General features: G+C 46.4%; 1 protein-coding gene across 1 annotated transcript in view; it reads right to left on the bottom strand.

The window, feature by feature from the left end:
* The window catches only part of SYNJ2 (synaptojanin 2), a 1,190,168-nt gene that overhangs the window by 78,173 nt on the left and 1,087,755 nt on the right, over window positions 1-24,240 (bottom strand). The window contains exons 25-26 of the mRNA XM_069607872.1: window positions 23,271-23,379; window positions 8,441-8,655 (exon numbers count right to left, since the gene is read on the bottom strand). Of these exons, the coding sequence (XP_069463973.1) occupies window positions 8,441-8,655; window positions 23,271-23,379 (324 nt within the window). The remainder of the gene's footprint in view (window positions 1-8,440; window positions 8,656-23,270; window positions 23,380-24,240) is intronic.

Here is a 24,240-nt window from a genome sequence, read left to right as displayed (position 1 = left end):
CCCCTATCTATGTTAAACCAAGATAGTAAGATCTTAACTGATCAAACAGGATATGTCCCGAATAGAAATATTTCAAACAACTTAAGGCGACTCCATCGAGTGATTGAACATACTGAAGGGAACACTAGTGAAATGGCGATAGTGTCGCTGGATGCGATAAAGGCATTTGACTCGGTCAAGTGGCCCTGGCTGAAGGCGGCCCTAGCAAGTTATGGTATGGGACCAGGATATCTTCACTGGGTAGAACTTCTTTATAGCGAGCCATTGGCAAGAGTGAAGACAGGAACTGTGATTTCCGAAAGGTGGCAACTTGGTAGAGGAACCAGACAGGGATGTCCCTGGTCCCCCATGTTATATATTCTGGCCTTGGAACCCCTGGCGATTTATCTGAGACAGCAATATGACGAAATAGGCATTGTTGTCGAGGAAACATCACACCTAATCTCCCTATACGTGTATTTGCGCTACCCAGAAGAGAATCTGCAGTATGTATTAGAAGTGATAGATAGGTTTGCTGAACTCTCGGGTATAGCTGTGAACCCAAATAAATCCTGTGTGTTTCCGCTGGGTAGATACAGAGGGCTCTTGTTGAAGAACTTGCCGGTACTCCAGATACCGTGGGAGACCACAACCTTTAGGTATCTGGGGATAGATATACATCATACAGTAGAAGCCGAACATAGGCATAATACAGTAAGAACGGTTCAGAAACTGGAAAATAGCATGAAGTTCTGGGCAAAACTCTCCTTAGCAATGATGGGACGGGGGCGATGCTCAAGATGGTGGCACTGCCCAGACTATTGCATTGCTTCGTGAACATCCCATACTCCATACCCCAACATTTCTTTACTAAACTAGACAGTATTTGCAGGGAATTCCTATGGTATGGGATGAGGAACAGGGTAGCCCTATGGAAACTCCAAAACCCACATGAGAAAGGAGGCATCAAATTGCCTAACTGGGAAGTATACTATGTAGCGAGCCAGTTGCAACATGTAGCTAAATGGCTCTCTGCTGAGCCCACCTTAGAACATAGGCTGCTTCAGGGAGATTGGACTCCATACTTCTTAAGAGAAATGATATGGTTACCCAAGCGGGAGATGAGAGGTCGCCCGGGGATGTTGTGTCTTGGGTGGGGGATGTGACAGAGGGCGTGCCGGTTGATGGATAAGCCGGCCCTGTACTCCCTGCAAATCCCACTGGTTACAATGATGGGAACAGAAGAGCAACTTAGGTTAAGGATTAGGAAGTATTGGGAACCGGTGGGAGTTGCAACAATGGGGGACGTATGGCAAGCGGGGAAATACTGGAATTTGAGGATCTGGTGGAACAAACGGGGCTGAGCACTGGCCAATATATTACATATCACAGGGTGGTACAACGAATTAAAGACACCTGGTCCGAAGTGGAACTCGCAGAGGAACCGGACACCACACTAGATGTGATATATGATATAGCAGAAGGTGGGCATGAAACGTCCAAAGAGTACGAAATGATGATGGCTCAAGTAGGCAAGGAAGTGGTGGAGCTTAGACTGGCCTGGGAAGAGGAAGTGGGAGATGTGATGAGTGACGGAATGTGGGAAAGAGCTCAGGGGTATCACAAGAAAGTGTCGAGAAACACCAGGCTGCAACAAATACAGTTATATACAACACACAGAGCATACCTGACGCCATTAAAGGTGGCCAAATTTAAAAATGCTGGAAGCCAGGTTTGTCCCAAATGCAATGAAGAAAACGCAGGGATGGCGCATATGTTCTGGGCATGTCCGCAAATAGCGAAATATTGGAGAGAGATAGCACAGAAAATGGAAGACAAGGGGATCCGTATGAAGGTGGATACGGCGTGGGCTTGTTTGTTGGGAGGGTTCCCCAGACCGCGGAAGCTTAAACATGTGAGCAAATTGAAAGATCTGGCATATGTATTGGCGAAGAGAAGGATTGTGATGGGATGGAAAGCGTGCCACAAGCCCAAAGTGGAGACGTGGTGGAGGGACTTGCAGAAGTGGGCGGAGGCAGAAACAGTAGCATGGCAGGAAGCGTGCAAAGGTGACAGAGGGTGAAGCCGGAGCCCTAGTGGGTTGGAGAGAGCTAATAGCAGAGCTGTTTGGGCCCACATATGATGGACCAAGTGATAATGACTCGATAAACGTGGCGGGAGAGGCCCCTGCCACCGCTGATGGAGGAGACTAACAATGGGAGACGGTAGGCTTGGGAGGGGGGTGAGACGGGGAAGACAGTGGGCGAAAAAGCAAAATGTATGTGTATTTACAAGCAAGATATGTAACCACTGTATGCCCAATTGAGTTTGTTATTTGTTGTTGAATAAAACCAATAAAATTGTTTTAAAACATTTTTTTTTTAAAATAATATATGACTTGGGGGTTCAGATTACAAACGCTTGCTGGGAGTACTTGGCACATTTCTGCAAAGTAGCTAGATGGGTCAGAGCCTGGTCTGCATCATAGGTCCTAACTTTCTCTGGTATTTTTGCTAGATTAAAATCAAGCCAGGATTCAAGCACTGGGAGCACCCTAGTCTCCCCCAGATATGCTCTCACTCTAATGTCCATAACCCTATACCAGATACTCCTAGAATATCTCAAGGAATGATGGACCGAGTGGCTCAATAGCTAGCCCTTTCCTTCCAGATCGTACTGAATCCTTTGCCAAAACGTAACCACTGTTAGTGCCCATACCGATGTTAATGAACGAAGTCCAAGTTCGAACCTAATTGCCTCGAACGGGACACAGGGTGGCAGGCTGAGCATCGATCTTAATATCTTCCCTTCTAATTCATCCAAAAACACCACCGCTCTCGGGAGAAGACCCCTAAAGCATACAACAGAGCAGGGACGATTGATGTCTTGTATGCCATGATTTTTGCTTTGATGCATCTGCCCCCCTGAGCATCTATCATTTTCCAGAGTACCAGCCTCTGGTGCCAAACCTTACAGGTTATATCATCTGCCAGTTGAGCAAAGGACAGATTTGCCCTGATAGAAATACCCTAGTGTTTATATTCCAGGATTCCCTAAAACTTGGTACCACCCGCCCACCAATTAAAGGAGGCCCTAGTATGTGGCCCCCTACCACAAAACATTACTTTGGCCTTATTGATGTTCGGACTAAGAGCCAAGGCACTCGAATACCAATGTAATGCAAGGAGCAAACTTTGGAGACCTATCTGGGTTCAGTCCAAGATGACTACGTCGGCTGCGTAGGATAGGCAGGAAAGAAGTTTTCCGCCGTATAGCAGCGGATCGTTCTGAACTTGACTCAGTATCTGCGGCAGTTGGGAAATGTAAAGGTCAAAAAGCAGGGGAGCCAATGAGCACACCTGCTTTAAACCCTGGTTAGTGGACAGAGGCGCAGACAATTCTCCCTCCTGGGATAATCTAACTCTCACCTCCATGTCACTATAAAGCGCCCTAATGAAGTAAAACTGTGAAGGATCAATATGCCACAATTCTAACATAGCCCAAAGTTTGGTTCTTACCACGCTATCAATGGCAGCTGAGTGGTCAAGAAAACAAACAAATAATGATGTTCCCACATAACACTGGTTGTCCGATATTAGGGTCAGGAGGGTCCAGATCGAATGGGTAGTAGAACATCCCTTCCTGAATCCCGTTTGTTGGTAACTCAAGAAGCCCTTTTCCTCCACCAATGCGGATAGAAGCTCCAATAGCAAGTTAGCAAAAAGCTTGGGGTCAACCTCAGGCATTTCTAACAGTCTGTAGTTGGCTGGAAGATCTCAGTGTCCTTTCTTAAAGACTGGAATTAAGATCGATACTTTCCATGTTCTAGGGACACTTCCAGTTACACAGACCTGCCGGAAGTGTTGGTGTAGGATGTGGGCCCACATTTGCAGATCAGCCATCTGGGTCGACCGCACTAGAGGACTTAGCCTTATTTATGGATGCCACCATATCCGCCTCCTCAATATGATGGCTTACCAATTAGCTGTCCATAGATTTAAGTTTGTGTGTCCCGCTATCGTACTCCCCACCATCAAAAGTGCTACTAATAAAAGCTGCCCATTTATCCTCTGTTACTCCCACCATCTCGTGCGCCAGAAAGTTCACCTCTTTGCCTCGGAGTAGGTACCAACATTTTCCGGAATCATTTGTGTTTATCAACAAGTTCAAGTATTTCCACCCAGTGCCATTTACTGAAAATCTGTGGTTTCGGAGCCAGTTCTTATAGCCAGCCCTAATCCTCCCTATCTGCTTCTGCTGATCACTCCCCGCCAAAAGGGCATTTCTGTTTAACCTACATAAAGCTACATTAAGCTCACATTTCTTCTTTGTTATGGCACTATCATAGCAACAAGTCCTGTTTATAGGGCCATTCCTATTTAGAACGTATCTCTGCTCAGTAAGGTCATATTGGGTTTGTAATATTCCTAGCTCGATGTTACAGACTGCGGATGTTCCACGGGCTTGAAGACCTCTATTTCTCAGGGCATAGTTAAACCTTGTGATGGCTTAAAGGTTTTTAATAAGCTTGGTTGGAACCCCACATTTGCCCGCTACATCTTCCTTAACCGTTCTTCCAGTTTTACATTTATGAAGTGGTTGCTTAATTTTTTTGGGTTACCTTTCTCACTTTTGGTTTTCAACCCTTCTGCCCACAACTTAAATGTTCTCAAAGTGCTATGCTCGATTTTAACATCAAATGACCGTTAAAGGAGTGGGTGCTCTCTACTGTTTCTTAACCATCGACAGTTGAAAATAAATGATCATTTTATTGCAATCCTGTACCAATGTGGGGAAGGCTGTGATGAGGATTGTGAACATCCTCCAGTTCCTAACAAAAGGGGAAAGACTGTATGCAAATCAGGCTTGGCCCCCTAAAGGGGCAGTCCAGACTGAACTGCTTGGTCATAGAAGGTTGCCCAGAGCAGTGGCAGTGGTTCGGATTAATGCAAAACCTTCCACCCATCACTTTTCTGGTTTTAGCCAATACTACAGTAGCCATGTCTAATTACATTTTTAATATTGTTTTAAAACATTAATTTACGATGTTCTACTTTTTGTCACATAAGCAACAACACAGGTCTGATTCATCCCTACATCACGCAATTCATAACAGAGAAAAGAAAATAGAAATATCATCCAATGAACATTAAGCAATTGCCATCTAGCTTAGGGGATGTCTAAACGTCCAGACACCAGTAATCAGCAGCCACTCAGAAGGGCCCAACACATGATTTTCTTATACATTACCCTCTGAAGCTATGACAACAGCTTCCACATCCAAAATCCAGCCCCTATCTTGGGGTCTTCCAGGCCACCCATACTGTTAAAATCAGTTTCTTTGCCATAACCAAACGCCTGTAGATCCGGCACCTCACGCAATGACCATTTCTAAACTGTAATCTGCAACTTGCTCCAGAGTTGCAAGAGCTGTGATTGGAAAGCAAGGCCCCTAGAGAGAGTTGCCTGCAAAACAGATGAGCCAGGCTGTATTTAGAGTTCTGACCTGTGTGGCATGAGCAATTGCCTTCCAACACCCCAGAGCCAGTCGCTGTCCTTGCTGGCAGGGTATCCAGCCTCAGGTGTATCAGAGAGTTGGGGAAGTGCAACACAGGTCCTTCTCTCATCTTAGAATCTTAGTTACTTAGTCTGTACTGTGAGAAACCTGACAGTGTCTCACTTGCTAGTTGCCGGGGATCGGTCATCCAGGTGACTAGGACGTGGCCATCGCTATTGGATTCAGTTCCTGGGGTTGGACCAGTGCGGGAGGATCACCTGGAAGGGGGCTCCTCGGGGAGTGGAAGTGGGACACCCGTTTCTTATAACAACCCTTTTCCAACACAAACAAATTCCTACACAGAGACAGACAATGGACAAACACCAGGGCCTTTTACCTGACATGTCCCAACACAAGAGTCAGGCTAATAAAACAATTATACACACCAGACGGCCCTTTCCCTTCCCCACAGGGATAAAAGGCAGAGCACGAAAGCAAGTGTGCTCGAAGTGTCGAGCAATGCCGAAAACACAAGGAAACAGCTATTTCGGACCAGCAGTTCAAACTGAGGAGAAAGGCGGAGAGACCTAGAGAGACCACAGGAGGCAGTTACCCTTGCCCTTTCCATCTCAGACCCGCAAAGCCTCAGAAAGGGAAATCATAAGACCGAGAGAAGTCCAGCTGCAGAGTGGTGTGACAGGTGTCAACGGCACACATGGTCCTCCCACGCTGATAGTCAAAGCGGGGAGAAGCGCTTGCCACCGTGGTGCCTCCCTTGACTTTCGAGACACGCAAACTCTAACAGTTTAGCACAGCCAGTGAGTTGGAGAAGACTGATAGTAAACCGAACGGTGCTGGACCCAAGGTTGCAGGCAGTAACATTGTTAAGCAAAGAACATGTGTGATTGAACTTTAAAGAAACCCTATCAAAAGGTTCAGAAGAGAAGTGTCAGGTGTCGCAGGGGCGCTCATTCAAAGGACTCCGACTGAAGCCTTTTGGGGTTGCGTTGTTTTGTTGACACTACGAAGACTAAGAGGCCTTAGGATAGGCTAGCGTAAAGTGCCAAAGTGGTCCTACGAGGGTCGTGTAAAACCGCTCGTACACTCAAAAGTCTTTGACACATAAGAGTAACTAGTGAAGAGATATTGTGATGACAAATGTGACCCTGACTGAGGGATGTCTACAATACTGGCAAAGGTGAACCGACCGAGGGATGCCTGTGAATTGAGAGAAACTAGTGATCTACCCGTGAACATTGTGACGACAAGTGTGAACCCAGCTGAGAGGTGTCGACAATGGATATTCAGTGAAAAGGTAATAAAGACTTAAGTGATACATTTTGAGTGAAAGGCTGTAGTGAACCCAATTGAGGGAGGCTAACGTTGCAAGAATGATCAGAGCCTGGCTGAGGGAGATCTAAGAGGTGAAGAGCAATCGCCCAACATGAAGAGATTGCCAAAATAACTTTTGTTTGTTTATTGTTTTGGTACAGCCAGCCTTATAATGCAAAAGACTTCTGCAGGAAAGAGACTTGTCCCTGGAAGGTCCTGACATCGTTGGTAGAAACTCTAACCTCGTGCTGGCGAGGCCCAGGAGTGGTCTGTGCTCAAAGGTCCTGCCTTGTCCCATGCTAAAAATGTGGGGCTGGGAGACCCAGCCATACCATCCTGACTTACCATTTGGTGAACACTTCTTTCTTTTCTTAAGAACATTATCCCACACTATTTTGTAACTTAGTTGTAAGGATTGGCAATAGATTTTTTTATTTCAGTATAGTCCCTTTTTATTTGACAGACAAGACACCACTAGGACTGTCCTATTATTATTTGATGGTTGTAGCTTGCTCCCATCTTAGATTTTGATTTTAGATCAGGTTTTTTTCCAACCCATTTATACAGTTTAATAAACACCCTTGAACTGTGATCACTTGTGTCTGTCTTTACTGTTGCCACCATGAGTTCCTTACAGTAACCGCCTACCAGGCAAAGGCCCAAATAATCTCACTGGGATTGCAAGTTGGATCTCAGCTATTACCTGGCAAGGCACAATCTCATTTTTGTTTTACTTATTTGACCGTTAAAGTGTGAAGAGCTGAACAAGTGTGGGCAGCCAGCATCTGGGCTGGCCTCTTTCAATTGTAGCTCAGTACTGTGAGTTGCAGTCTGTGCATCACTCTGTACAACCATTGTACATCCTGTATTGTTGAAAAAGCCACGTTTTGAGAGATTTGCAAAACTGGAGAACTGTGAGGGCATTCTGAGCAGATACCAGGATCAAGTTCCTATGGGTGGGTGCATGACAAGATGGTCGTCCACTAATGTGAGAATGGAAAATACAATTTCCGATTCACCTGGGGCTTAAGACCTTTTCTAGTTCAGGCAGTCTATGACTTCTGCTATGTTCTTGTTTCTGGAGGATGGTGACGCCCTGGATGTCGTGGGTCCTTTGTTTCAGACTATGCTGGTGGGAGGGCTGAGAGACACAGAAGTATGGTTGTGATTGGCAGAAGATCACAGAGACAACCTGATAGTGGCTGTTCTTTATTTGCCATAGAGCCTAATTTGAACATAAAGTCACCATCTTATAAGTAGAACAGGACAGTGGAATGCACAAGTGGCAGAAGAGGGCGCGTCTCTTGTCAGACTAAATAGCTACTATGTACTACCTGCTCAGTGTCACTAGGCTTCACTTCCAGCAGTGCCACAATTAACCCAGAGAGAAGGACTGGGGTGAAGAGTGGTTATATGCAGAACAAACATTCAGAATGGCTTTCTGTTTAGAATGGGGGATACCATGTTCCTCTATGGGGTCCCCGTTGATGGGAGTCAACATGGTGTCATCACTGAAGACTCGGCTGTGAAAAAAGCCCCTTTGTTGAATGTATTATGTTGCTTATTTCTTGGATCAAAAAGTTAAACTGTTCAAGGGAAGTGAAACATGTTAGAAGCCCAACATTGTCTTACATTTTCTACTTTGATTCCAGTCCTTTGCATGGGCACTGGTTTCTTGACACTTGGAATGTGCGGTGGAGGTCGATGTGGAATCAGCACGGACGCAGAGCGAGCAACAGTAGGCAAGGGCGGCTTTGCCTCAGCTGCCACAATTTCAGGTTTTGTTGAAGGTTGGATTCGAGTTGCAGGCAGTATCGTGGCATCTTTTGTTGCTTCCGTTTGATTTTCTGTAACAAAGAAAAATAAGTGAATACATTTAAAATCATGTGTTGTCATGAGCTTGAATCCAAAAATCACCTGCAAGTGCAAAGAAACGAGTACAAGAGTCATACAGAAATGGAACAACTTTCAGATGGAATATTTTGGCATCACTTGTAAAGCACATTAGAACCCTGAACGGGGCCGCCAGCCAATCAGGTGGCTCGGAAAGCGGGCTGTACTGTTTGGTTCAAGCCTGCGTTTTGAGCTGCCTGAGCAGCCAGCGCTCCCTTCCATTCCCCGCTCCCCCTTCTCAATAACCTTAGCAGCCGTGTAGTTTTCTACACGGTTGCTAATGGTGTCTTTTTTTCAAACACAAAAAAACAAAAAAGAAACTTACCTTTCCTTCGTGTCACCACGTGGTGCAGTGTTGCTTTCCCTCAGTCCACAGTTATGAACACTGAAAATAGACTATGGCTTTCAGTAGCACTGTAAGGCCCGTTTGCGGCCGCACAGGAAAGCTTCATTTTATTTTTTAATAAAAAAACATTATCACCCGTGTAGCAAACTACATGGGTGCGAATGACAATGCGCCAGTCGGAAGTGAGCGGACCCTTTCAGTAACGGTACCACCGCCCTTGTTAAGGGACATTCACTGTGCTCAGTCCCTTAACTTGGGCGGTCGGCCATTACCTACAAGGTCGGCCTCGGGGCATATTGCCTCATTATGTCAGGCAGTTGAAGTAGCTCACTACCAAGTAACATTTGATTATTTAGTTTAATGGCAATTGACATATTTCGTCGGCACAACTGTGGATGAGAAATGGAAGCCTAGCCTAACATTTAATGAACTCTGATAGATCAGGCACGTACCACAAGGATCAAGCCTCTCCCCTCTCCTCTACAACATCTATATGGCCCCCTCAATGAAACTCATCCAAAATCATGGACCGACAGCTCACAACTACGCAGACAACACGCAACTAATCTTCAGGACACCTAATGACCACGACCTGGACAACGTACTCAAATGCCTCACCAACAAACACCTGGATGGCAAACAACCTCAAACCAAAACAGAAATAGAAAACGGTTCAACACAGACCATGATAACCGAAACAGAGACAACTTGCTTTAATTACCATTGCCCTGTGGGGAGGCATTTTATGAGAGGGTGTGCACACCAAACCTGATTTAACAACAGTATTTAACCACAACAAAGATATTAAATATTTCTAAATTTAAGGGGCGTCCACTCACCAGACGTCAGTCACACAATATCTGGGAATCCTCATGGACAACAGCTTCAACTTGAAACCACAAGTCAATGCCATAGCTAAAAAATGCTTCTATCACCTCTTAATAAGAGGGATCCTCCCTTACCTCAATTTCGCACTCAGAACCCAAACAATCACCTCCTTGCTATTATCATGGATAGACAACACAAATAGTCTATACTTGGGAATGACTGGATGCCTCACCAAAAAACTACAACGCAACAAAAACAATGCAGCAAGGCTACTCCTGAGACTAAATAGAGGAGACCGCATTACACCGGCCCCATCAAGTAGTGTACACTGGCTACCAAAAAAGAAACGCATAAACTGCAAAGCTCTCTGCATTGCTCATAAATTACTACACGGAGAAGGAGCTGAATTCATCCAAACAAAAATCTCTGATACCAGCTGAGGAGAGAGTTAAGATTCAGCACCGACCCAAAATAGAAACAAAACATTACAAGAAAAGAACATTTGGAGGAAATGCATTTTCCTATCTGATAGCCAAACTCGATCCCTAAGTAAATAAGAACGCAACACCACCTCACTTTCAGGAAACATCTAAAAAACCTGGCTATTCAACTTGCCGAGATAAACACAGACCAACCATTTAACTACCACCACATGAACTGCTCAGCCTAATACAATCCCTGATTCTATAAATGATGAACTTGAAACAAGGAAAACAAGGGATAAACTAAGAATGGAAAATGATAACATAACTACAAATAACCAGAGTCTACCCAAAACCCACTAACACCTATGCTCTCCCACAAAACCCACACTACTCACCTACAACACACGCTAGTGAATGAACCCACCAAAACATGCGAACTCCAAGTCACTGTAACCAAGCTACAAACCCAATCACCTCAGACAATAAACAACTCAAACACTGGACACTGGCCTTTCGGACAGAACACGACCAGAATAACAAACCAAAACCCCCCACAAAGCACATCCAGAAAGCTCACACGCACAGACGCCATTTGCTCCAAGTTCAGCACGCATCAACAGACAAGCACAACATCTATCCTATTTCTTTCCACCTCATAAGCGAACGCTAATGTTTCCTTACAGAGCCACGTGAACTACTGGAAACAATGAAAATGGCAGCGGGGCACAGAATAAATCAATTTAACATAACTGCTTTCTAATCCATTGTTCTTCCTTCATCATCAATAATATGAAACTAAAACTAGCCCACCACGACTCCTTTATAAAAAAATATCAACAATGGAGCAATAGAGATAAAGTGAGGAGTAGCTTTAGCAAAGTATCATATCAGATTATACTGGTGAAGATCGGAAATGTAAGAACACAGGGTAGGAAAACAAGAGAAGCAGTGAGGACTGAGATCAGTGGGGCAAAACAAGAAGGGTAGAACTGAAAAGAGGAAACACAGAGGTTAGAAAGAAAAGTGGTTAGATTTGATGGCAAACAAAGTAGGGCTGAGGTCAGGAAGGGAGAAGATGTGAGATAAAGACAATTTCCAGAGTAAAAAAAAAAAAAAAGCTCAACCATTGATAGAAACCAGGATCACAGTGTCAACCCAGTGCTGCAAATTTCCACTTGACCTTGTGATTAAGTCCTCTGCCTAATTCTGGAGACCCCTAAGGTGTTAGCCCAGGGGACTGTGTGCCACCCTAAGACACTTGGCATGGAGGTCGTATGGGGAGGATCCACTGGTCACCCTCACTTGGCCCCAGTTTCGGGACAAGGAACAGTCACAGTCTGCGATGGTAGACCAACTCGGATTACCTTGATCCTTTCACAACCTTTAAGAAACACATAGGGAACAAAAACCAGACACCCCTTCCCAAATTCATGGCAGAACTGCACAGAATCTTCAGGGCAGAGGATATTCACTGCAACACGGACCCCTCTATCCCCCAACCTCACTGCGGGACAAAAAGTGCTCAGGAGAACCTTGACAATACATTTCAGAAAACTCAACTCACAGGTGCAGTAAGGGACTCTGCATGCAGAAGAACATGCAGAAAAACCATACAGCTTGACTGGAACTCACTGGAGAACTGCAGAGGCACAAAAGAATGCCTCTGCAAAGTCCATCCAGTGGATGGAGGACCTGCTTTGAACTGTATGGACTGGAAATATTTTTTCCAGAGGCCGTGAAGCCTAAGGTACATCCACCCAGTGGGGAGAGTCATTTGGAGGAAGACTATCCCAATTATTATTTCTACAGGAAGATTATGTGTTACATTTAAATTAGCCCAATTGTATATAATCCCCAAATTAAAGTTATAAAATTACCGTAGATGGTCATAGTGCCCTTCTGGACCGAAAGTGCCCGAGGAGCCAACTTCATGAGTGGAGCAAAGTCCCAGGATTTACCTGGTGGCTCCCTCCTTGTTACATTATTTGCCCATCAGACTGTGACCTGGAAAATGGATGCTCAGCATGATTTTCATCACCTTTCCAGCTAATATATTTATTTTAAATGAACAAAAAGGAGTCTCAACCAAAATGATGCATTGCAGCACTTTACAGTAAACATATAGGTAAATACATCTGCTTTCCAAATGCAATGCAATAAAGAAAGCAATTTGGGGGATACATTCAAAGACAGGCCATAAGCATAAAGCGAACCATGGCCAACGTCCTCAATTGCAGGACACCTGGAGAGCACCCCTATGCCCTCTGTTGCAAGGGCATACTGATACGCTCACCTGATCTCCACAGGGGCGCCGAACTGAGCTGGATGATCAGGTGGTGAGTGGTGTCTTGTACTCCCCTCCAATACGAAAGCAGGCTTGCCTTTGAGTTACGAATAGCGGGCTCTCCGTCCTGCCACTGTTCGCAGGGGTGCGTTGTAGTTCTAGGATCTAGTTACTTCACTGATCCTATTGAAAGTTCCAGACAACTGTGACTCTATGTTAAGTCTTATTCCAAAGATATGGATAGCTAAGAGTTCAAGTTGCAAAAGTTCACTCTGTACCTTTCTTTACAGATTCCCTCTTCGTGCATACGATGGAGCGAGGTTCTTGGTACCTGGCTTCCCAAAGTAGGATTTGAGCCAGTGCTTTGCAAAAGTCTTTCCACCCGATACTGTTTTCTGCACAACTAACCTGCTGCTTTTATATTCTGCAGGTGCGGAATCTCCTGAACAAAGGCTGCGTGATGAAGAATTGTGAGCCCGTGAGGATTGCTGCTTTCAGGTGAGAGCTGCCTCGTGCAGGATTATAAGTCAGAATGAAGATTCCCGCTGCTCTGCTAACCTGATATCTTCTTTCTGTTTTACAGATGCGGCAGTCCCGGAGCGGCGATCGGAAGATGAAGCGGAGATCAAGTGATGACGTTCCGATGGTTCGCTGGTAAGTATTAGTGCGGCGCTGAACTGTGATGAAGAGCGTGTGGTCTGCAAGGCTAATTTGATGTTCTTTCCTTTTCAGTTCTGAAGAAGCGTGGATTCCCGAGTGGCCGCGATGGAGAGACTGGTAAGTATCTTGTTCTGCTCTTCTTTCTCACTCTTCTTTGCAGGTAACTCGAGACAACTGGACGGGCGTGGCTGATGGCTCGCCTGGAGCTGCAGACACGGTGAGCGTTACGCTGCAGGAGTGCAGAATAACGCGAAGCGTGTTCTGTATGAAGGGTGTGGCTTATATAGTCTTCTGAAAGTAGTTCTCAGGGAAAGTAGTTCCAGCAACCACACCCAAGCAAATAGTCCCACGGTCCCATCTTGCCAAATGTCCCCCAACGTAACCAGTCCCACTGATTCCCAGTAGGTCCTAATAATAACCCTCAGCTGCTTATCTCCCTTTGCCAGTGCAACCAACGGTATCTGTGGGGCACATGGAAAAGGGTCCCCCATCATCCGGCAAGCTCGACGCCACATATTCCTCCCCAACAACATCATTCCAGGGCGCTCCCTCTTGTCTGAGCCAACCAACCAGATCATTTCCCGCAAGTAAAAAGGAGTACAGTTCCGCCCGAACAACCTATGTTCAGGGGTCTCTTCATCAGGGAGCCACTTAGCCACATATTGCAGTTGAGCCGCTACATAGTAAGCCTCAAAATTAGGCAGTTTAATACCGCCTTTTTCGTAGAAGTTCTGCAACTTCCATAATGCCACTCTATTCCGGGTACCATGCCACAAGAAGTCCCTGCACATTCTGTTCAGCTTAACAAAAAACTTCTTAGGTATCATATATGGAATATTGCTAAAATAATGTAAAAACCTAGGTAGAACCACCATTTAAGCATTGCACTTCGTCTCATCATTGCTAAGGGCAACCTCTCCCAAAACCTCATGCATTTCCCAATTTTCCCAATGGCTATTTCGGTATTACACTTATGTTCCTCCTCAGCCGTGTGATACACGTCTATCCCAAGGTAGCGGAAGGAGCTCACTGCCCACGGTATCTGTAGCACCGGCAACCTTTCTACAGGGATTCCCACATAGCTACCCAGCGGGAATATGCTAGATTTCTGGGGGTTCACCGCTATGCCGGACAGCCTGGCATACCTCTCCAACACCTCCAAAACATATTGGAGATTTTCTTCCGGGTATTTCAGATATAGTAACAAATCATCTGCATACAAGGATATTAAGTGTCGTTCCCCTCCTACCTCAATACCTATCGGGTCATATTGTTGCCTGAGGTATATTGCTAAGGGCTCCATGGCTAAAATGTAAAGCATCGGAGACCAGGGGCACCCCTGCCTGGTGCCTCTGCCAAGCTGCCATCTCTCAGATATCACTGAACCTGTTCGAACTCTGGCCAACGGCTCACTGTATGGCATTTTAGCCCATTTAATATAACATGGCCCTACTCCATATCCTCCTAGGGCCGCCAACAACCATTGCCACTTAACCGAGTCGAACGCTTTAACTGTGTCTAATGACACAATCGCCATTTCGCCTTCACTGCTGCACCCCCATTCGACCACTCGATGGAGTCACCTATGGTTGTGAGTTATGTTCCTGCTCGGGACATAGCCCGTTTGATCTGGGTGAATTAATTTGCCAATTACTCTCCGCATTCTGTTTGCCAGGACAGCCGTCAATATCTTACTGTCCTGGTTCAGCATCGACAAGGGCCTGTAGGAGCCACAACTGTGTCCTGGTTTAATGGGCTTGGGGAGCGGTATTATGATCGCTTCCCTGAGCGACTCCAGCACCCGTCCCACCTCAAACGCCTCATTAAGCATTTCTAGCATGGGGGGAGCACTTCTTAACCATATACTTTATAAAATTCACTAGGGAACCTGTCTGCTCCTGGGGATTTGCTAGTGGGTAACTGCCTCACAACTTCTTTCAGTTCCTCCAAAGTAATCGGTGCATCCAGCTCTTCCCTCTCTTCGTCACTTATCTTGGGCAGACCTATATCTTCTAGTGTTTCATTTATCTCCTCTTGGCTGCCTCCCTCTCTATCCTCATATAGCACCTTGTAATATTCCGCAAATTCCCTATTTACACCTTCTTGGGTATCTACTGTCTCGCCATCTTCTTTGGTTACAATCCGAATCGGGGATCTAGGGGTTTCGTTCTTGTACAACCACGCTAGAAGCCGGCCCGTTTTATCTCCTCCTGCATGCTGCCCCTCTATATACTTTTTATAATTGAGGTTACAAAGCCTATCCCAGTATTCCACGCACTGCTACTGTAATTTGAGTACTAACTCTGTATCAGCCCCGCCCCCTTCCAATACTCTTTCCAGCTCGATCTCTGCTTTTTGCAGATCAGCTAGAACTCCACCCTGCAATCCCTTCGACTTAGCTATGGCCACCCCATGCATCACCACCTTAAAGGCTTCCCATAAAGTACCCGCAGACTTCACGCTACCAGTATTCACCTCAAAATAAGTAATAATCTCATCTCTTATGTCCTCTCTAAAGACTGGATCTTTGAGCGCTTCTGCCCGGAGGCGCCATGTCGGTATCCGCGCCCTCGGGGGGCAATATTGCCATCCGAGGACCAGGGGCGAGTGATCCGAGAGGACTCTCGCTTTATATTCTATATAGATACTCTCTGTGACTACGTCTGGAGTGGCAAAGACATAATCAAGCCTCGTATGCAACTGGTGCGGAGCCGAGTAGTGCGAGTATTGTCTCTCATCAGGGTGTTTTGCTCTCCACACGTCTACCAAGCCAAAATCCCCTAATAGCGTCTGCAATGCTTTAGCCGCTGGGGTGGGCCTGTCAATCCTATCATCCGACGTCTACCTTAGGATTCATTACACAATTAAAATCCCCACCCCAGATCACCGCACTACCCACACACGCACTTAGTTTGGTGCACAACGTTCTGAAGTATGCCGTTGTGTTTTGGTTAGGGGCGTACGTATTCACTATGTATACTTCTTTGTTCTCTATCAGCGCTCTCAATATGACCATCCTCCCGTCCGCCTCCACCACTTCTTCAATTAGCTTAAATGGGATATGCGGCACCACCCAGACAAGCACTCCCCTAGCATAGGCAGAGTATGACGAACCCGCCACAATCCCTCTCCATTTTCTCCCCACCAACTCCACTTTCTCTCGTGTCAGATGCGTTTCCTGTAGCAGAGCGACATCCATCTTCTGCATCCTCAAATACAGCATGACCTTATTCCACTTCAAATAACTGTTAAATCCTCTAACATTCCACGTTATTATCTTAAGATCCCCCATGGCTCGTTAATAGTTCCCCCACCCCCTTCCAATCAGCCCTCCCACCCACACAAAACAGATTCCTGACTCTAGTACTTCCACAAAGGCTCATGTGTAAACTTAAACTCCCCATAACTATGAGACGCGTACCCCAGTTTAAACTCCCTTTAACAAAAAACTCCCCGTTCCTCCCCCCTCCCACCTCCCGTCCCTTTCCCAACATCACTCCCCTCAACTGTTGCCCAGCTCCATCCCTGGATCTCAGGCATCCCCGCATCTAGCTCTTTCTGGCTTCCGCCTGTACTCGAAGCTCTGCAGGGTGAGGCCGCCCTATTGGCTAACCTTCTGCTACTACAACTATAATTCGGGGGGTAGGGTGTTTCCGCCCTACCGCTCCAGTTTTATTTCAGATCAACTACACATTGCTACCCAATTTACGTATATATACTTGCTGCTATATTCCATTTCCTCAAATTCTTTACAGTCAACAATGTCACAGCCAAATATCCACCTTACTCAGCCACACCCCATAATCTCAATCTTTATCTTAGGCTTTACTGGGTGCTCTCGCTCTGTGCCATATCAGTGTGCAAACAGTGTACTAGTCACTTATCGTGTTCCTTTTGAGCCTGCTCCTCGTCTCGTTCCGGGTAGCCCTGCAGGTCCAGCCATGACGTTGCTTCCTCCGGAGTATCAAAAAAAAACATTTTACTCTTAGGCACCACCTTCAATTTAGCTGGGTACAGAAGCATGTATTTTATCCCAGCCATGCGTAGTCTCCTTTTGATTGCCACATAACTGTACCGTTGCCTCTGGACCAGCATTGTATAGTCAGGATACGCCGTAATGATGCTTGAGGCCCTTTCAATCGTTCCCCCTTTACGAAAGTGCTCCAGTATCCTCTTGTGATCTTTATAGTTCAGTATTTTTGCAATTATCGGCCGGGGAGGTGCCCCAGGACTTGGTTTCTTCATGAGGGCTCTGTGTGCGTGCTCCACAGCAAATCCTTGCAAAAGTTTTTCGGCCCCTATTTCTTGTAAAAGGAGGTTCTCCACGTAGTTTGTCGGATCTTGTCCTTCTTCCCCCTCCGGCAGGCCGACCACGCGGATGTTGTCCCTTCTTGCTCTCCCTTCTGCTTCCTCCGCTCGATTCTCCAGGTTAGCTACCTGTTTCAGTACATGAACCTCCTTTGCGTTGTTTGTGCTAGTGTCCATGTTGATTTGCACAGCACTCTCCAGGCTTCTGGTTCTCTCCGCCAACCCCCTGACATCTTGCCTCAGCAGGCTGACTTCTATACCTACTGCGTCTATTTTGGCTTCCAGGGAAGTGCGCAGGTCAGACATCGCTATCCCCCATGAGTCTCTCAGCTCTGCAATGGCCGTCAGTATCTGATGATTTTCAGTCGCTGCGGTGCTCTCTGCTGGTGCCCCCACGCCTTTGGGCGCTATGGCCACAGGAGATTGTTGCGTTTTAGCGAATGTTTCCATTGTGGTTTGCTTGTTCTTATTCTTGCTCACTGCCCCTCGCCCCGCCATCGTGCGGCCTCAGTTAGGTGCCTGAGCTTACTGGTCTCAGATGTGGCAGTTCTACACCTCTGTGTTGATTCGACACCAGTGTGTCTGTTCAGGTCCGGGGCAATTATCTTGGTAAAACCCCAACGTGCGCTTATTTTGCTGGGCTCTTTATCAGAGTGGGTTGCGTCCTCCCACGTATCAGTGTCTCGCCGTGTCCTAAAAACCACACTTCCCTTTGACGTAATCCCCAGCTTCCAGGCGCTTTACATTTTCCTCTTCCCCATCTGCATACTCATCCGCCTGACCTCGCCCCACACAGCGTGTTTTTTATTTGGTGGCATCCACTGTTTACCTCTTTGGCTACTCGTAGGCCATCTGCATATTTTCTGTCCCCCTGAGTGCCACCAGTTCCCTTTGTTTTATTTCTTCTCGCCGTCAGGGGCACAAGAACTGTACATTAGAGTCAAATCAATACTCTTTCCTCGTGTCTCCAGGTAATCCGCACTACCAAGTGCCCCTTTTCCCCAGTTGTCAGCCACTTTATTATCCCATAGCAGCACGCCGCTTATGTGTGCACTCTTCCAATCATTTAACTTGCTAAGGAACATCTCGTGTGCTTTACAGTACAGGTGCAGCCCGCCCGATCATATCGGCGGCGCTGCGCGGGGTCACACAGTTCGCCTATTTAGTTGACGCGCACCTCGCGCCACTGCTGTCTTCGGGTGCACGCAGCCTGCTTTATTCCTCAGATGGTCCCGCACACACCTGCATCCGTGCACCGCTTTGGCCCCTGCGGCGTGCGATCGCGGGTTGCTCAGCACAGCGAGCCAGTTGCGCGTCTCACTCTCTCACTGCCGTGGGACCCACGCTTCCAGGGCCAGCCCGCCTTCGCCAAGGGCCGCAACGCAGGCCAGCACTTTTTCTTTAAATCGCTTGGCTTGCCGCCCTAGGGGCTCCACGTTGTTCCCGCAAGCCGGCGTCCGTCACTTCATTCGGCTGCCAGCCTTATTCAGCCGCTCCGATTGTATCCGCTGCGTTTCCTTTGTTGGCGGCCATGTTAGGAAACAATGTATCCAGCTGCCGCATCCTCAATCGAGTGTTTTCTTCCCAACGCCATACCCGATTCTCCCGTTCTTTACACTGTGTACGGAGCACACATTCCGACCCCTTCAGAGACAATCCTGGAACTTGTAGATCATTTTAAAGGTATTTTTCGCAAATCGTTTGTCGGATCATCTGGAGCCATGCAGGAAAGGACATCCTACTCCATGGCCGTCCAAGCCACGCCCCGCTGTACTTGCATTACATTGATCCGGAGAGGTGTCCTGTGGTCCACAAAGCTGGTCTCCAAAAGCCTTTTCTGTGTACATCCATGGAGGGCACTCTGAGGCCGGCTCCATCTCCACGCCTTTTTCCGCCCTACACTTTAGACTGCCAAGGAAGACTGGAGTCCAGTTCGAGACACCAAGACCGACTACAGAGAACAGGAACTCAGCAACACGACCTAGTGCTTGACAATAACATGAGACTGCACTTTGTGGGCACGGCTGTGATAAAAAGTGCAGTTTTCAAGACATTCACAAAGAATATGTTTGTGAAAGGTTTACATATTTTTAGTTTGAATAGAGAATGTTTGCGTACACTTTGGTTATTTCTAAAATTCAACTGGCTTTTCCACTTTAGTGGTTTACCAAACTAACCCTGGCTCTGGCCAAACAGCGCTTAGCAATTTGCAAAATATTTGATGCAGAGTTTGAAACTAATAATAATGTATATAGCGTCCGATCCCTCTGGATTCAAAGCAAATATTTGGTACTCAATTTAGCATATATCAGCCTTCCTGGGATTTGAACCTGCACCATACAGGCTGGCCCAATGTCATAGGCATACGTGTAACATGTGAGTTATCTTCTTGGAAGTCAAGCTCAATGTGGTCTAATTTTGGTAGCCCCTAAAACAACAATCTCTGCTTCCAGCTTGTGGAATAATTCGGTCATACCTATGCAGCAGCATCCACCAAGCAGTCAGACAAGGAACATGTTCTTGCAATCCCATTAACTGAAACTGAGATACAAATTTGTGCATTATTGGAATTCTGAAGACAGAGGGCTATGAGGAGAGAAGACTGAAAACTATGCTATGGAATAACATTACTGAGTGATGTTACACACAGAAACGATGAAGGCTAAACGACTGATCTCTGAGGCACCCATAATGGTGAAGTTGCTTGGATAAGAGACAGTATCACGTGCAGACAAGCTGCGTGCTCTACTGTAGGAAGGAGCAGGGCATGATAAAGCAGTATATGCTATTTTCACAAGGTCCTGCAAATGCCAGAGAAATACCCCTTCATCAAGGGGCTTAAGAAACAGCGGTACACGCCAAAGGATGTCTAATTCTTATTTAAGTATGAGGACCACCAGAGTGTGGTGAAGTCCCATGCCTGGCTCAGAGGACTATCAAGGGAGTGACCCAGGGGTCGGGGTGCTTCCCTGAGCTAGTGGAAAATAGGCCTGGGGTGATATGGGGAGGATGCATGCTCACTCCCTCCCTTTGGTCCAGCCACAGGGGGACAGCCACAGGTGAAATGTATGTGACCCTCCTACCCCCCATTGCTAGCAGAAAGAGGTTGAAAGGCCCCAAGCTAGGCCAAAAGTTACTAAGAAAGAAAACAAACACATTGATTCATCTGCAATCTTACAAACTAGATACTTGTGACACACTGACACTCACACTCACACTGTTGCAACACATCATGCAGTAGAAAAGGAGTCCTTACAAGGGCCCAGAGGGTGGCGTCCCAAGGCACACATGCAGGAGTGTGATACTATGTTATGTTGCCAGTTCACAGTTTTCCTCCAGTAGGGTTACCCGCAAATGATATATGAAGTTTCCAATTTACAGAGGGCCATCATTCTTTTACCATTCAGAAGGGTAATGGAGACTGCCAAGGGACTTCCAGCAGCAGGTTCACATGCTGGCGAGGAAAGAGATCTATGCCCTTCCCAGGCACTGCTATGTAGCAATGAGGAGGGAGAAATACATTTGAAGGTGATGGACAGGCCAGACAAAAGCTTGGTGGATCCCCTAAAGCCCAAAGTAAGCTCAAGTGAACCGAGAAGAAGCAACCAATCCCAGCATCTTACAAGCTTCGGGCCACAGGTGCAGACACTCACAAAGAGCTGAAACAAGCATGAGGGACCAGAGCCCTATACAACCCAGAGACTTCAGTTTGTTGGTGCGGGTTGCTGGAGAAGGGGGTAGTGTCTCACAGTTGGGGAGAAAGATACAAAGGGTGTTAAGGAAAGATGGGGTAAAGGAGAGGGAGCAGAAGGAGGTGATGTCACCAGGAGGTGAAGGTGCTGTTGTGGAGGAGGCAACAGAAGGAGCTGGTGAGACTTGAGGACGAAGTATTTAGACTGAATGGCAAGGCACAGTGTACGGGATCTAAGCAAGGAGGCCAGAGAAAGTATTGTTAGGGTGATGGAGGGAAGGAGGTCCAAGATCTACTAGAGGGGAGCAGGCAGGCTACAGGCATGGGTTGGGTCACGGAAAGTGCAGGTGACCGCTCCTTGCTCAAACTCAGCCCTGTGGCTGACAGCAAGGGGTTTGTCAATGCTCAGGGACCTCTGAGAAATCATCAATGTAGGATTTAGGGACTCTCTCTTGTGAGATAAACTCTGGGGAAAGCTACATCACCACTAGGAGGAGAGAGAATATTAGACCCAGCATGGGAGACCTTTGCTTGCTTCCTGATTACACTGTTGATTTCCTTTCTTTTTGTGCAAATAAAATACTTGAAACATCGCTTTTTGAGTCTGGTATTTTGTATAGTGCATGGGGTCTATCTTACAGGGGTTAATTACATCAAGCTGCCATTTTGCAATGCTGGTCTGTAGTCCGAACCATTCTTACCACTGTATTTGCAGACAGTGGGAAGAGGGCAGGGAGAGAATAATCTTTCTCTGTGTATAAAAGCACTCTGGGTGGGCCACAAAATGACACTGAAGTGCTATGGCAAACACTTGACTAAAAATAAAAAATCCTTGACAATCAGTGGGCACTGAGATCTCCATGCATTCACTTCTCACCAATTGTGGAAATGCATTACCGAAACCAGTACAGACCAAGAAACGCCACATGACCGCTTCTGGAAGCTAGTTTGCCCAGTTAAGAGGCAACCTGGTCAGACTTGAGCCAGAAGAGATGATGGTCTCTGGCACAGAGAATTTCAGGCAAGTGCATTTTGCTCATTTTACTTTACTTTAATACATTTGTATAGCGCGACCATGAACCTGAAGGCGTGAGGGCACTACAGAACACAGAAAACAAAAACAGGAAACATATTCATAATGTAGGGCTGAACACTGGCATATCATTCTTTTGACTTTAATCACAGCTGCCTCCCGCCTCACCATCATGAATGGGTGCCCACTGTATTGCAAGTCTACCACAGTTGTTATCGGACCAGCTGAATGCAGCACTGCCTGCACTCCAGTCAATGCAGATATGCACTGTGCATGCCAGAGATTATCAAACGTGAATACCACGGATTCATAAAAAGGTACTGACTGGCCACACAAACTACACGTGGTGGTGGCTGCCCATTAACGCACAGATGTAGTGACCGTGTACAACTCGTAATGAGATGGAGAGGGTGACCTGCTGGAAAAGGCAGTGACCAGCTAAGGCACCAGACTGATAACATCTACATTACATTGGTCCCTTGGATCTTATGGAACAAGTATATGCTTTCAGTTATGGAAATAGGCCATGTAACCTCCCGCACCCCCAATGACGTACAGATGGAGAAAATCAGTTACTAGCATTTCCAGTCGCGTGCTAAGCAAAAGCTACAATACATTCTCGGAAGTGGCTTGTGCAAATTTTCTCTTGCGTCAATTTTTGATGGGTTCAAAATACGTGCATTCGAATTGAAGTGGAAATAGATGCAGAAAGGAAATACGACAAATACATTGGAAACAGTTCGGAATTGGTTTAATGAATCTCTTGGTCTGCACTGCAGAGATGTTTGCAGCCTTTTCACTACGAATTTACCAACGAATACAATTGGCATCTGGCAAAGTGTCCCACCGAGGCCCTTGCCAGCAGCAGGCCAAGACTTGCTGTAAAATGCAATGAGCACAGGTTGCAAGTCCTCTTTTATGTGATCTCTCGCGCGCAGCTTTTTACCTTATTAGGTCCATTCTGAAATGCTGCCCGAGTTAGGAAAGAACTCACCTCCCTTTGCCTCCATTAGCCATCGGATAGCTTCTTCTGCCTCCTGTGGCGTTTTAGTTTTGATCTGCTTAACATTATACGGTTTGCTTATTCCAGACCTTGCTTTTGGCTGTCAAGAAGGAAGGCACAAAGTTACTATCCAATAAACTCCATCACAATGTACAAAGGAGAGAAAAGTAACTAACTGGCTCATCTTTCACAGAAGCCCACCTTATCACACAGATATTGTGTGATTGTATCACCCACTAGCAGTGCCCTTCATTGACTGCAGTACAATATGCATGCTCTGTATTCAGCAGAAAAAAGAGAGCTAGAGAAAGGCAGAGTGCAAGAAGAGGCACAAGTCAGAAAAAGCTCGGAACGAGGAGAGAAGGATCGTGAAAACGATTGGTTTTGTACACAAATTGCAAAAAGGCTAGGAGGTTACACAATACAGTAAAATGAGGCGAGGCCATAAAAGAGGTAGAAGAAAGGAGATGAGAAGTGTGAAAAATCGAGTGCTGAAAAGGACCAACTTGCAGTGGTCGAAGTGAGTGGAAATGGTCGGGAGCGGCGTTCCACTAGTTTTATTTTTTTACTGTTACCATTTCCACTACCTTTTGCAACCATTTTCATCATTTCAGAACTATTCTTTGTGAAATGAAAGCACACTTCACCGCCAGTGGCGTAACCCAAAATGTGGGTGCCCCCTTGCGAGGACCCCCCCCCCAACTCAGCAACAAATAGCACGTCACGCCACACCCTGGTCTGGTCTTGATTACCACGCTGGTGCAATACGCATGAAGGTGCTGCTGCCAGGGTACGCGCACACTGCACTAGGACAAAGGTATAAATATGTGTTTTTATGCATTATGCAGCACACTTTCTGAGAAGAATTGGCTAAAAGACTACAGCGTTTGCAATTGTTTTGTAGGGTAACACCAATCCAAAAATCCAATACATGCAAGTCACCAACAGTGCACAGGAGCAT

This window comes from Ambystoma mexicanum, chromosome 4q, assembly GCF_040938575.1.
Source record: "Ambystoma mexicanum isolate Mex_15411 chromosome 4q, UKY_AmexF1_1, whole genome shotgun sequence".
NCBI lineage: Eukaryota > Metazoa > Chordata > Amphibia > Caudata > Ambystomatidae > Ambystoma > Ambystoma mexicanum.
This window is presented reverse-complemented; position numbering and strand designations above follow the sequence as displayed.